Source organism: Vipera ursinii (assembly GCF_947247035.1).
Source record: "Vipera ursinii genome assembly, chromosome: 5".
NCBI lineage: Eukaryota > Metazoa > Chordata > Lepidosauria > Squamata > Viperidae > Vipera > Vipera ursinii.
This window is the reverse complement of record NC_139518.1, coordinates 55,696,099-55,711,236: the sequence shown is the minus strand read 5'-3', so window position 1 is coordinate 55,711,236 and position 15,138 is coordinate 55,696,099. Positions and strand designations below refer to the sequence as shown.

The following is a 15,138-nucleotide window of genomic DNA, read 5'->3' as shown; positions in this document are numbered from 1 at the left end:
GTGGGATGCGAACCTGCACTAATTGCAGGCAGCTGGTGTTATTTAAGGCTCTGCGCAGGGAAAGCTTTAGAGTGAATTAGGAAAAGTGAAAAAGTGAATTAGGAAAATAGGGAACGGTTGCTGGAATTGGGTATGTGTAGCTTAATGAAGAGAAGGGTGAGGGGTGACATGATAGTAGTGATCCAATATCTCAGGGGCTGCCACAAAGCAGAGGGAGCCAAGCTATTCTCCAAAGCACCTGAAAGCAGGACAAGAAGCAATGGATGGAAACTAGTCAAGGAGAGAAGCAACCTAGAACTAAGGAGAAACTTCCTGACAGTTAGAACAATTAACCAGTGGAACAACCTGCCTCCAGAAGTGGTGAATGCTCCAACACTGGAAGTTTTTAAGAAGAGACTGGACAGCCATTTGTCTGAAATGGTATAGGGTTTCCTGCCTTAGCAGGGGGTTGGACTAGATGACCTCCAAGATCCCCTCCAACTTCTTCTTCTTCTTCTTCTTCTTCTTCTTCTTCTTCTTCTTCTTCTTCTTCTTCTTCTTCTTCTTCTTCTTCTTCTTCTTCTTCTTCTTCTTGTTTAATCCACTTGCACTGTTTTATGTTTACATGTTTGATGACAAACAGCCTTATGTTTATAAGTGACAGTTTTCCTACTAAGCACCTGCATGTCATAAGCATTTGAATTAAAATTACCATATTAAAATCAAATCTGATGTTTTTTTAATTTTTATTTGGTGTGCGTTGGAAGAGGGGTAGTCTTATACGGCGAGTATAGCCCAAACCCTATAATTAAACAGGAAATGTAGGGGGTCGTCTTATACACCCAGTCGTCTTATACGCCGGAAAATACGGTACTGTATATTCAAAGAGCTGAGATTGTAATTATGAATGACACAAGCTTCTCTGCAAGTAGACACATTTACTATTTTTATTTTTATTTTATTTTGGGAACAGGAGAAGTAACAGATCTGAAGAGACAAGCTGTGGAAGAAATGATGGACAGAATTAAAAAAGGAGTTCACCTTAGACCAGTTAATCAAACCAACCGTTTTAGGGCTAAGGTTGGTAGATAATAATTTATATAAAAATGGAGAGGGATCTATAGAAATTGACTATCACCCTCTTATAATTCATATAATTGAACTTTTCTTTTTTATGAATATCCTATTTCCTCTCATCTGCTATGTTAATATGACAGGGTTTTATGTCATTACTTAGACTGAGATAGGGTTATCAATATTAAGATACCACCAGCCAATTCATGTGGTTCGCTTTTCTGATAGAATCCTTAGATTTGAATAAGATTTTAGTACTCAGAATACAATGTCTTGATCCTGGTAGTTGGATCAGCTCCTAGCACATATAGAGTAAGCTATATGTAGCAAAAATATGTGTATGATTAAAATAACTTTTAAATATTACTGTTTTAAAAAATGTGGATTCTGACAGTCACCTGTCTCAGAGCCTCTTCAACTGACTCATAGGCTGACTGTGAAGAAAAGAAGTTGATTTTGTTCAGTTTCAGGGGAGAATGGAACCCATCAGCATTGTGATTCATTCTGTATTATTACAGTTAAATATAATCATACATGAACAAGGTATTAGAACATTCTTTTTTTAATCAAAATATTCCAAACTATAAAAAAATCCTGCCCAACTTTCTGCCTGCTTTTCTTCTTCCTGCCTAATTTTCTTCTATTACTATTCATTTAAGATATAACTGCTACATTCTAAAACCTTATACCTCAAAATAGACACTTTCTGGTGGAATCCTACTTTTATTTTTCTTCCTGTAGACTTTCTTTCTTTCTCTTTCTTTCTTTCTTTCTTTCTTTCTTTCTTTCTTTCTTTCTTTCTTTCTTTCTTTCTTTCTTTCTTTCTTTTCTTTCTTCTTCCTTCCTTCCTTCCTTCCTTCCTTCTTTCTTTCTTTCTTTCTTTCTTTCTTTCTTTCTTTCTTTCTTTTCTTACTTTCTTTCTTTAATATTTTATTTACGATTTGCAAAAACAGGTTATCTTGATGAATGTTTTGTTTTTAATTACAGCCAGAAATGGCCAAACCAGGCGAAAGTGCGGTGAAAGAGCTAAAAGGAATACTGGTAAATTGGACTGGGATCTGGCCATGGTAGGGGTGGAAATGGAATGGAAAGAGGCAGGGACGCCAACTGTGATTTTTTTTCCTGGTATAACTTTGGTGATATTTGGCATGTGCTAAAAAAAAAAAGATGCAGACAGATATTTAATTTAATTTAATTTAATTTAATAACATTTATATACCGCCCTTCTCCCTGAGGACTCAGGGCGGTTCACAGGGCAGAATAAAATAGCAAATACAAACATTAAAAGGAGATTAAACAATTGCCCTAGTTAAAAACAATAGAAGTACAATTCTAAAAAACCCCGAGATAAAATTAAAAGACCAAAGATAAAACAACCCCACCGATCCCCATCAGGCTAGGCCAGCTTGTACAAACAAAAATGTCTTGAGATCGCGACGAAAGGAGCGAAGGTCGGGCGCCATCCGGAGCTCTACCGGTAGCTGATTCCACAGCTCCGGAGCGCCCACAGAGAAGGATCTCCCCCTGGGGGCCACCAATCAACATTCTCTGATCGGTGGCACCCTGAGGAGGCCCTCTCTGTGGGAACGCACAGGGCGCAGGGAGCTTGATGCCGGCAGCAGATGTTCCCTGAGGTACTCCGGTCCCATGCCATGGAGGGCTTTAAACACCGTTACCAGTACCTTGAATCATAAGATGTGTGGGTGTCTCTTTTAATTTCATCAGAAAGAATGTAGGTGCCCCTTTTCCATCTCAAGTCTTCAGTCTGTAGACTGAATAAGATCTTAGTACTAGCTATAATAAGATCTAATCTACTACTTGTACATCCTTTCTGCACTAGAACTAAAAAGAGCACTTTATAAAACCAACTTCTAATAAGCTCACGAGCCTAGTCATTAGCACAGTGAGATGGGAAGAATAGGATAGGGGGACATTAGCAAAATACTTATATGTATATTGTTACTGTGCTAATTATGCATTTTATGTTGGCCTCTGTATAATTGATGTAAACAAAGTGTTATTAATTTGTTCCATTTCAAGTGTGATGTAAAACGGCTTATTCTATTTGGTTTGCTACTAGATCTGTAGCATGAGCACAATAGCAAGGACTGATTTGCTAATAATATGACTGCTCTGTTAAATTCAAAGAACTAACAAAATGCAAGATTTAACTTAATTGGAGGAAACATTGGGAATTAAATGCTGTTTTGCTTAAGTCTTTAAAGATGTGCCAATTTAAAAAATTATATCCTGTGTTTTCATTTTTCCCCCCATAGTCATTTTCAAGAGAATGTAGGCATAATCCAGACTGCATACTGTATGTGTAAGATGTTTTGTTTTGTGCTGCCCCCATAACTTGTTCTATAATTTTAGAAGAAACCTTAGAAATAGATAGTGTGAGGTTTATTTATAAATTATCATTATCTTGATTCTCAAACTGGTCATTTTTCAATGACATATTTTATTACAGGAGACTTTGAACACATCTGCAAGTTCCAGAAGTTTAAAATCCCTTGACACATACAGTAATGAAACAGAATTAGAAAGAATTCTGAGGCTGAGAAAAGTGACAACTGATCAAGATAGTAGCAGTAAGTAATGTTTTCAGAACCTGCAACTGGATTATGTTACACTTTCAATAGTACATCACTGATTATGGTTTTCTTACGAAACTTTAATATGCAAATCCTCATTTCTTGGCAGCACTCTGATCATATTTCCACCTAATTCGTGTTCTCATAATAGTTGCATTCTGAACGTCATAGTATTGCTTAGTGAACTATTAGATTAAAGAAGCTTCTACTTCTTTGGACATTGAGATAAAAGCTGCTGTGAGTTTTTCAATAGGAACTTTTTCAGTTCATAAGATGAGTAGATACATTAACAGTTGGATATCATATTAACAATAACAAAGGGATGTCAGGATGGCCTGAACATTAATATATAATATAATATATTTAGAACATTTCTAAAACAACATAGTCCTAAATCATTTGGGATAAGTAATTTAAAGTGCTGTTTGCAGTTATACAAATATGTCTCCCATTGAGGTATTCTTCAAAAGCCTTCTTTTGTAAATTTGGCATAATCAGATTGACTACTGTTGGATAGAATATCTTTTCAATGATCAGTAAAATTCCTTCTCGTGTGTCCTTACTATTCCTGCATTATTTAATTAGTAAATCTTTATGCTGAAACATCTTGAAGCAGTTTTTAATTATAAAGTAAAATAAATAATAGAACAGTACTTGATGTAATGTGAAACCAATATTCAACTAAATAAATTCATTAAAATGTGGAGGAAAAAATGGAAAAATATGTCTGCATTCGTACTGGGGAAACCTGGAGACAGGTTAAGTTTTCAGAAGCTGCCTAAATGTAATATAGAAAGCACGTCTTAAATTTCAGGAAGAAGAAAAGAGCATCGCTCCAGAAAAGGGCTGCTAATATAAACCATCAAATAGCATTCAGAAGTTCTCAGCATGTTTAGCAGGATCGTCCCCAATACCTCAACAATCAACCAAGACTATAAATCTAATGGGATAGGCCAGGGGTAGGCAACCTTGGCTCTTTTATGACTCGTGGACTTCAACTCCCAGAATTCTGGGAGTTGAAGTCCACGAGTCATAAAAGAGCCAAGGTTGCCTACCCCTTGGATAGGCAATCTGTTGATGTCCTGGTCTCACTATGTATCATAATCAAAATATTGCACCAGATTTAGTAGCCAGTTTTTAACCAGTACAGTTTCTTCAATGAAGATGTTATCTTCAGGGCCAGGTGTCCCATTCAGCAACTTAGCGACCATATTCCACACCATCTTCAACTTTGTTTTATGCAAATTGCTATGCAGAACTGTTTCATTCTGTAGGTTTTTGCTGTTTCTACAAGCCATCTTAAGAAGGCGTTGTCCTGAAAAATGGCAAATAAAAAAATAAGCAGTCAGGAAATAAGTTTGCTATTTTTCCCCAATAATAGGTGTAAGTGCAAACATGTCCTCTTCTCCATTTCCCCGATCCATTACCATGCATATCCAAATAATGCAAGCATGAAGGAAGAAAGTGAAAACTGCATGTTGTTGGATGAACATTGGTGTACACAAGAGCAAATAAAACTATTCCTTTTTTAAAAAATAGTGCCTCTTTTTATAGAAATAACAGATAATCTTCGTTGGAATGTGTAGTTCAGATTGACAAGAGGTTGTAGAAAATATGGTCTCTGTGCCCCATTGATTTGAGTTTTATTAACCACTCTTCTAAAGCAGTATCTATTGATAAGAGTAGGAATGATCAAAGGTGGTCAAAGGATACTGGCTGCAAGTAAACCTCAAAGTATCTTCTTAACTAGTCTCTAATTAGTCGTTAGCAATGGTCATGACTCTAACTTTGGAAAAAAAGTTCTATTTGATAACAAGCATGTTCCTTTCTCCACAAATACTTATATAGTGTATCTAGACGCTTGGCAAAAATAGTGAATTATGTAGTTGAATTAAATATCTTTTTCCTGAGGTTAAACTCCCAGATGTCAACTGGGAATATATTAGCAAGAGATCTGAACACTAGAAATGATATAAATGATCCACAGTTTTATGCCCAATATAAACATTATTTAAAGGTATTTAGAGATTTGAGCTATGCCAACAATATGCAATACAAATGCTGGACTCTTATTCATTTCAGATCCAACTGGAACTTTGGCTACATCTGAATCTAAATCTATGCCAGTTTTGGGTTCCATTGGAACAGAATCAGAATTGACTAAAAAATATTTAGCAGCAAACTTTAGTTCCAAATCTTCAATGCTGGATGAACAGAGTCATAAAATGATAAAAAGCACAAGTTCTGCAATTGTCACTCAGTAAGTAATAACTTTGGCTGATGTCTCCAAATGCTACATACTTAAGAGATTATGAACTATTTTATTTGTAATATTTTAAGATATTTTTGAGACCCTTATCTTATTCAAGGCAATGAAATTTTATAATGGTTCACATGTACATAATAGTAATGAAGTAAGCCTAACATGCGTGCACATAGAAACTTTAAAAAAACATAGTTGGTTTTGCTATTACATTTTACACCAGTTGACATTTCTGATGGTCTTCCAGAGCAGCCCCATGTACAATGAATTATAGTAATTTCAGTAATCTAAATGAGAACTTGAGTGAACATCTTCACAACATTCTTTTCCAGGTAAGACTGCAAATGGTGTACCAACCAAAGTTGAACAAATGTTCTCCTGGTTACTGTTTTTATTTACTCTTCCAGCAGCAGTTATGAGTGCAGGAGGAACCTCCAGTTAATAAAGGACCGGCTCTCTTTGAGGAGCATTGCCACATCAAGAGTCAAAGTGGTACTGTCCAAGAATCAGTAGGCTTCTAATTAACGGCCATTTTATGTTATTCAGTCTGTTTCTCTGTATCCAGATCCTAATAGAGCATTCCTGGGATTTCTTGTCAATTTCTTAACCTGCTCTACTTCAAAGGCCTGATACCATTTGAAAATCTTCTCAATCTATCAGGTTCTGGGATAAACCTTCTTGATTGCTCCTCACTATGGAGACTGGTGGCTCCCATTAATCTAAGGTCTACAATAAGGAACTGATATAAAAATTCCCCAGAACCAGATAATATCTTAGCTGCCCCAGTATGAAGCCCAGATCAAGTATGTGGCCAGATATCTGGACTGGGCTAGTAATAACTGGGCACATGGCCATGGTCATAATGGCAACCATGAATTCCTAAGCTGTCTCCAGCCCCATTAATGGGACATTGAAATCACTCCAAATCATTATGAAATCTTCTATTTGTGCCAGCTTTTTGAGGTGCATTCCTCATTTTTGACATTAAGAAAGATAGAGAACTTTGAAAGAACAACTGCAATTTCACTTACCAGGATACTGATCCCCAGCCATGGTAGTTGCTTAACTTAAATAATATAAGGACTCTAATTGAAATTAGACATTTAGAAGCAATATTATTGCATTGGTTGCAGCAAAGTATACTTTTGCCAAGAAGATGAATATTTTCTCAGCTTAAGGTGCAGCTGTTGAAACAACTCTTAATCAGTGGGATTCAGGCTGTTGAGCTACTTGAAGTTGTTGGGATCCAACACTTTGAAGCCTCCATCTGTTTAGCCGAATAAATCCTTAGTACAGTTGGACAAGGTATTACCTGACTGTACATTTTCTTTCAAAGTGCTGATTTATCATCAAAGAGTTAATCCCTCTTCAGAAATACATACTTCAGATGGATCCGGTCGACGGTCAGTTTATTTTATAACAATTCACAGCTTTTAAGAAACTCTTCTCAGGTTTTCATTTGGTCCTTTTTCCAGGATGTCAGGCAGTTTATCACTGAAAGAAAAAAAGAAATAGGTGAGACAAATGTTATAATAATGGTTAATTAAACCTCTGATTTCCTGCTTTATCAGTAGAAAAAGGAACACCCATTCTCCAAGACCTGCATCTCATAGTTCAAAGGGGTAAACCTCAACAAATGAAGTGGAAATTCAATTCACTTCTATTTATGTGCACTGCTTTTATCATTTGTAGAAAAGAAAAGGGAGTTATTTCCTCTGTCACTTCCCTTTATGGTTTTATTTTATTTGCTTCTGAATTTGGGTGTTAAAAGAAAATCTCCCTTTCTGATCATCAGCACTGTCTGATAAAAAAAAATTCCTTTAGGTTTTTTTTTCCAGCTTTCTGGTTAAATTTCTTTAATTTGACATGGCTGCATTTTTAACCACTTTTGAACCAAATAAAAGGCAATTCAGTTCTGATCCGGCTTGATTTTTGTTTCCTATGAACTACAGCATTGGTCATCTATAGATTTCCGCCTCTTTGAATGGATAATGTTAATCAGTCTATTCTGCTACCCTTGCTACCTTTTTGTTTATCTTTTATTCTAAGATACAAAGTGGAAATTACATTTGCAAGGGAGGAGATGAAATAATTGCAGACCCAAGGTCTCCCAGAATGCGTGGTGAATTGATTGTCAAAAGGATCTTGTGTTGGCTATCATAGTTGTTAGATGCAGTAAAAGCAGACATGATGTTTTGTTTAGTATACAGCTTGTCTATTCAGCAGTGGCCAAAAAAATAAAAAAAGAAGAACCTTTGGGGCTTATCTGCTTTCCAGTTGTTTTTTTTTAAATATCACAATCCATATCCTTTGAGATTAAAACAGTAATGTAGGGGTTGCCTAATCATATTCAAGTACTTGTATAAACACCTAAGTATATACCTGATCCTGTAGCAGTTTCTGGAATATTACAAAAGCTCTTACACTGAACATTTGTTCAGTACTGATTAAAATGAAATTAGTATGGCAAAAAAAATCCATTAGGTAATGTCTATACAAACTGATGTCCGCTGGTTTTATTATTATTATTATTATTATTATTATTATTATTATTATTTTGTGAACTACTTTGCCTCTCTTACTCCTCTATTAAAGCCAACCACTTAAATCAAGAACAAAGGAAAGGCTGGCCTTTAGGATCATAATCTAAAAATGCATGATACAAGAGACATGGAAGAGATGAGAGAGACAGACAGAACGACAGAGAAGGAGGGAGATTGTTTTTTCAAGGGCAGAAAGGATGCTTTGAATATAGAGAAGTTCCACTGCTATCTGGGAGCATTTCTTTGCATAAGAATTTGTAACTCTTGTTTCTTTGGATAATAACACCTGGGTGTCCTGCTCTTCAGGTGTCTAGTTCCAAAATCCTCTTAATAGGCTCTATTAGTTCATTATTGGGGGGGGGGGAGTGAGTAAAACAAGTTTCTTGCAGACTTTCTTTCTTAACTATAAGGGGTCAGTTTAGTCTCTCTTTAGCATGCTGCTTTTTATAAGGAGCAAAGCAAGCAGTTTGTGAAAAATCCATAATCTCCTTTGGGTAGAGGAAATGAGAATGTGCTGCATCAGTTCCCTACTTCTAGGGCAATTGGCTATGCTGTTCAGGAATGACGAGTGATGACTATAGAAGAGACCGTAGAAAGTTCCACTTGAATAGGACAACATTTATTTTGCATGTAAAAAATCCAAAGGGACGCGGTGGCTCAGTGGGTTAGGACGCTGAGCTTGTCGATCAGAAGGTTGGCAGTTTGGCGGGTTGAATCCCGAGTGCCACATAACAGAGTGAGCGCCTGTTACTTGTCCCAGCTTCTGCCCACCTAGCAGTTCGAAAGCACGTAAAAGTGCAAGTAGAAAAATAGGGACCACTACGGTGGGAAGGTAACAGCGTTCCGTGCACCTTTGGCGTCTAGTCATGCCGGCCACATGACCACGGAGACGTTCTCGGACGAGCGCTGGCTCTTCGGCTTTGAAACGGAGATGAGCACCGGCCCCTAGAGTTGGAAACGACTAGCACGCATGTGCGGGGGAACCTTTACCTTTACTAAAAAATCCAAGTTCTTACATTTCCAGTGAAGGCATCTCAGGTAATAGGGCTAAGAAAAGTATTCTTTTTAACTCACACAGTGTAATTGTTGATAAGGATAGTACAACTCCTTGTATTTCCTTTACTTGCAACAGGTTGTGGATTTATGCCAATTTGATTTAAAGCAAACACTAGCATAAGTACCTCTGCAACATTATACAAATTGCACATTATGATCTCTGTGTTAACCTTTTAAGTAAACAATTTAAATATTTATTTGATTTAAAAATCAAATAGGTTTGATTTTAATGCGTGAAGTATTAGCATTAATAATTTAATAATTTAAATGTAATTGCATTTAAAATTAAGGATCCCTTGGTTATTGTCTTTAAATCGGGGAATTCCATTTTAAAATATTAGCTTTGTCCGTTTTCAGATCACCTCAGGACCTGTGACTGTTTGCATCTGAAAATCAGTAGTATTCCCTGAAGCAAGGTGGCTAAATCAATGTTCAAGCTGCTTAGGGCAGCAGTTTCACAAAATGGACATGAGAAAAAAAGAGATACGATCACTTTAACATATTTTGTGGCTGGTTAAATAGAGAAGGTTGCTTTTGTGAACTGTTCATTATACAAATGGGCGGGGGTGTTCCATTAAACTATAATGTCTCCTTTTGGCATAGCCGAGATGCAATAAATATGTGGCACTTCAAAATGTTATAATGCATGAGTACAATAAGCAAACTCTTTCTCAAAATAGGAGAGAGTTTTCTTTTTAACAAAACTTAAGTCAGGTTTTGCAGTAGATTGTTCAACAAAACTTTGCCCTGCACAGAGATCTTTATGTTATATGATTCCTTTTTTCTTTTTGTAGTTGTTTTACATTAAAGACCAGGTGTTGCCAGATGGAAAGAATTACTCCACCTCATGAGCCTGAGTCCCATTCAACATTACAATGGCTGCTCTTTAAACCAACTAGCCGAACAAACAAAAAGAACAAAACTACAGATAGTCCTTGACTTAGGACTGTGACTGAAATCACAGCAGTGCCGAAAGAAGGGACTTACGACAAAACTACGGCTGTTGCAGTGCCCCTAAGATCATGTGATCAAAATTCAGGTGCTTGGCGGCCCATCTGCATTTCTGACCTCGGGCACATCAACTCCCCCACCCACCCACACACACACAATTGTGTCCTTGAGCTCCCATTTTAAATTCTGTAGCCCTGATGCTCTAGCACTGCTGACCAAGCATGCCCAGCTGGTCCTTCGCAAGGCAGCTGCTGGCCACACAAAGCTTTCTTCTTCAGGTCACACATGGCCATTGCCCACAGGAGACCTAGGAAAGATGGCTTTATGTGGCCAGCAGCTGTCTCGCAAAGAGCCAGACTGGGCACATCTCATTGGCAGCAGGAGCAAGAAGACAGCAAGGGTCAACTGGGTAGTGGAGTGCAGGGCAGCAGGGCCTAGGAGTGCAAGGTATGAGGGTGGCTAGGACTGAGCTGGGAAGGCTGTAGTGGTTTTCCACTGCATTACTGGGTCCTGCTTGGATAGTTGCAGTTCTTGCAGTCCTAGAAACTCCAGCATACCAAGCAACCCCTCATCCACAGGGTATTCTTTCCCCAGCCTCCTTAAACCTGTGCCACATTGCACCCGCTCCCCAATATGCATACATACCGTCCCAGGCCTCCTGGGACCTCCACCATTCCCCATCGCACTCACACTCCTTATTTGGGACTCCTCCCACTTCCTGCTTAACCACCCGCAAGATTGGAATTTTGATGGTAACTGGGACTGCCAGGATTACTCTCACTAAGCAAGGGAAATCACATGAAGTTGCTGACCACATTGGATAGCAGTGGAAATTCCAGTCCCAATTGTCATCGTAAATTGCAGTCTATCTGTATGCATAGAAACATAGAATATGTAGGGCTGTTCTAATTCAGTTGGATTAAAATATGCAATGTATAGCAAAAGCTAATGCAAGGGCTAGTCAGATTTAATGGCAGTCTTCTGCCCTTATGCAGACTTAAATCCAATAAAAGTGATAGGATTACTATGTTGGAGCATGGGATTAAATGGCAACATGCTGTTATTCCTGAGAGGCTGATGATAAACAGCCTTCTTTATTATTCCTATGGTAATGAATTATTTGCTGCCAATAGAAAGGACAAAAGTTAAGACTTGTTCCAAAAAAGCTAGAGGTGAGTGAGCCCATGAATCTGTGGAATCTTTGATGTTTTAAAAGGAAGACTGAATGAGCACCTTGCATACTTAATTCCTTTTGGGGGGGGAGGTGTCTCAATGTATCAGTGCAAGGTAGAAATATATAAAAGGTGAGTAACCCAGAGTGTTGAAATTCCACCAGATTCTGCCCTACCCTGAGCAGGGTCACATAAAGGATTGAAAAAGCATTGCAGTGTTAAATTAAAATAACCACTGTGCATTCTCACTTCATGGAAATCTCTGAACAGACCAAGGAGGAATTGTTCATGTTTACCTCAGGTGTCTATCAGATCTGGTAATTAAGTTGTTTTGCTTCTTAATTAGAACTATGAGACAGCAACGGTCTGCTGCTTTGTAAGCAACAGGCATGAAGAGATCTTTTGCCATATCATCCATTCTTCCTGCCAAGGTCAACATAATGCTCTGTACTGTTTTAGTGGCTATGAAGGGCACTGTGATAATTTTTATTTCCCTAAAGCATATTCTAAAGTGCTTCCCCTTTGACGGGAACAGGGAACCCACGTAAAACTTGACTCATGTACCAAATGTGTAAAAATATTTATATTTAGTTGTCTCAAACCTGTTAAAAAAGGAATCATAGCTGCACTGATTCATGAAAATGGCCATGCTATTGAACTTGCTTTCAGTTATTATTCCTAACTGCAGACGAGGAGGTTTGGGACAGAAAGACTTTTAAAAAATGAAAAAGGAGTGAATGAAGACTAAGTTAAAATATTTAATAAAGGAATCTGATGTCTGAAATCCATCCTCAGCCATAAAAGCTCTCTGGCTATTTTGGACTGTGCCTTATCTCTTCCCAGCCTATCGCACAGTGTGGATATTGAAGAATAATTGGAAACAATAAATGATATTAATAGTTATTATATTTGGAATAAATTAGGACAGTTTATGGCATTTTTTAAAAAATGGAAGAAGGGTATATTTCTCTTCCTTTTTTTTAGTAAACAATTCCATATAGTAGAGGACTCAGTTAACAGAACAAACTACATACAGGGTAAGACTTAATCTGATGATTTTATACAATTAAAGGATTTTCTCTCCTTCCCTCAGCTGTAACCTTAGCACTACTGAATTATCTACTGACACTGCAGGAAACAGCCCAGTCTAAGAGACACAACTACAAAGGTTTTCCATCTGTAGTCTCCACATGGACCATTAGACTTAACAGCATATTAGAAAGATACAACAAGATGAACTGGAAGTTTAGAATCTTCCTTTTTTTAAAAAAAATTGCCCTTTTGACTGCAAAATAAGTGAATTCATTTGGCTAAAGCAGAAAAATGCTTTAAAATTGGGCAAGTCAGAGTCTTACCACTATGTTTTCTTGTTCAAGTGATCTTGGAATAAGAATTCACCTGACTATTTCGTCAAGCTAAAGTATAGAACAAGCATTTTGATTATGTCCCTTCTAGCACTAGAGATGGATTGTTATCCAGTTCTTAGCACAACAGGAATCATTGACATGGCTGCTCAATGATTTATATAAAGTGATGCGTCAGTGATATGCAGTTACTTAGTTACTTGGAACAAACATGGAATCACTGGAATGGGAAGAAAGAGACTTTTATTTGTGGCTGTCTGGTCATTAAATAACCCAGCGCTTATAGTTACAGTAGTAATATGCTGTTGGATTTGGGGCATTGGAGATGACTGAAATGAGATTTCATCTAATGTTATCTTCATGAGGGAATTTGTGTACCTTAGTACCCCATATCCTGCTGGAATCCTGGAATCTCTGTTTTGGCACTCCCAGAGTCAAGACAAAAGCAGGGGAACCACAAATTCTATTATTGTTAAAAAGAGTATATAGTTAACTGTTAAAGAGGTAAAATTGGACTTTTTAAAGGCAGCAGACTTTGGGTTATCACAAGAGTGAATACATGGTAGGTAGAGCTGCCTGTGTGATCATTCATAGCAATAGAGGGCAGCAGATTGAAAGAGAATTCATCATTTCCCTTCCTCTTGGTTTTTCAATAAAAATAGCTTATAGAAGTAGCTTTCTTAACATAAAACAATCATTTAATTTGGACCAAGAGTTAATCTGGAGCGGCACAGTGCAGTTTAACACCACTAAGACTATTATGAAAAGAATTAAGAACTGACTGAAACTCGCCCTTATCCAGTCTTGTTCAAATCCTATTCATTGTAACAAGGCTTCATAGGGTAGTTGTGCTTTGTTGCTCTGTTATAGAATTTGGAAATCTATTTTGCACAACAATAACTGTGCCAAATTTCAGTTCAAGATACTGTGTAATAAATCAGCAGTAAAGTCCCTGGACAGATTTTATGATTTTTAACAATATTACTACCTCAATAAATAACAGCAGTTGTGTAAAATATATGTATTCGTGAGGAAGAAGAACGGAAGAAACCCTAAGTGGCAATTTCTGATTTTGTGCTGGAACAAACAACTTATTAATCACTGTAGTTTGCCATTAAACTGTGTTCTATTGACAGACTTTCATCTCCCGTTTTCCTGTCCTTGAAGGTGATAAATATGATTGCTCTGTTATCCATTTTTATTTTAAATGACAGAGGCTTCACAGACTTTGGCTGTGTGTCAGCTGTTGGATGACTGCCATCCACTAATGCAGGCCTCCCATGGAGAGCCCAGTGAAGAATTAGACTCTGATTCACTCGATTGTGTTAAATAGTCCAGCTGTTGAGATTTGAAAGATAGTTACCTCCAAAGTGAAATAAAAAGGACCTTGGCATTTATGGCTTTGTCCATTTTGATAGTGTTGTGGCAATCAGCATTTTGGAGGTAGCATTTTCTAAAATAACTGCCTTGTCGTCATGTCATTTCCAAACTTTCATTCACTATAACGTTAAACATATTTCCCTTTCCATTTTCAGCAGAAACAAAAAACAAGGCTAAATGCTCTGTACAATTTGGGTCTGAACAATTGCAGATTGGAAATGCTAACTGGACCTGTCAGAGGCCAGTTCCTGAACTAATTAGTCTCACACTCTCGTGTTAGATGGCAGGGTATATAGTTTGAATCATGAATATTACAAAAGAGAAATAACATTTTTGCTGTTCATGAAATTCTCATTTTTATTGAAGAAATTTGCCTCTGTAATACAGAATTCATCATGGAAATCTGCAGGACTTCACTTAGCATGACACACTGCAAGATTTTATTGTTCTAAATGAATAAAAACACATTACTTTATTCTACCTGGCTTGTAGAACAAATGCCAAAAATTCTTACACTTTCAGTATTTCTGATTTACTACTGCATTATGTAATGTAATAATCTCTGTTTAGATCTTCAAAATAAAATTGCCAATTAGCTGGTCTTATTTTAAGTGATTCTTACAATATTTACAATTTTGTCAGAGGAATTGGCAAATAAGGCTTATAATCCAGAAAATATTTAGCTGTTAAGTATTCTGTTGAAGAAAGAATCACCTTACAAGGCATAATAGACAATAAATACTTTGCCATCAGAGGTGAGAT

General features: G+C 37.2%; 1 protein-coding gene across 1 annotated transcript in view; it reads left to right on the top strand.

The window, feature by feature from the left end:
* SHTN1 (shootin 1) overlaps window positions 1–15,138 on the top strand; it is a 110,630-nt gene that overhangs the window by 90,070 nt on the left and 5,422 nt on the right. Inside the window, exons 13-16 of the mRNA XM_083363526.1 lie at window positions 953–1,059; window positions 2,041–2,094; window positions 3,524–3,644; window positions 5,730–5,907. Of these exons, the coding sequence (XP_083219652.1) occupies window positions 953–1,059; window positions 2,041–2,094; window positions 3,524–3,644; window positions 5,730–5,907 (460 nt within the window). The remainder of the gene's footprint in view (window positions 1–952; window positions 1,060–2,040; window positions 2,095–3,523; window positions 3,645–5,729; window positions 5,908–15,138) is intronic.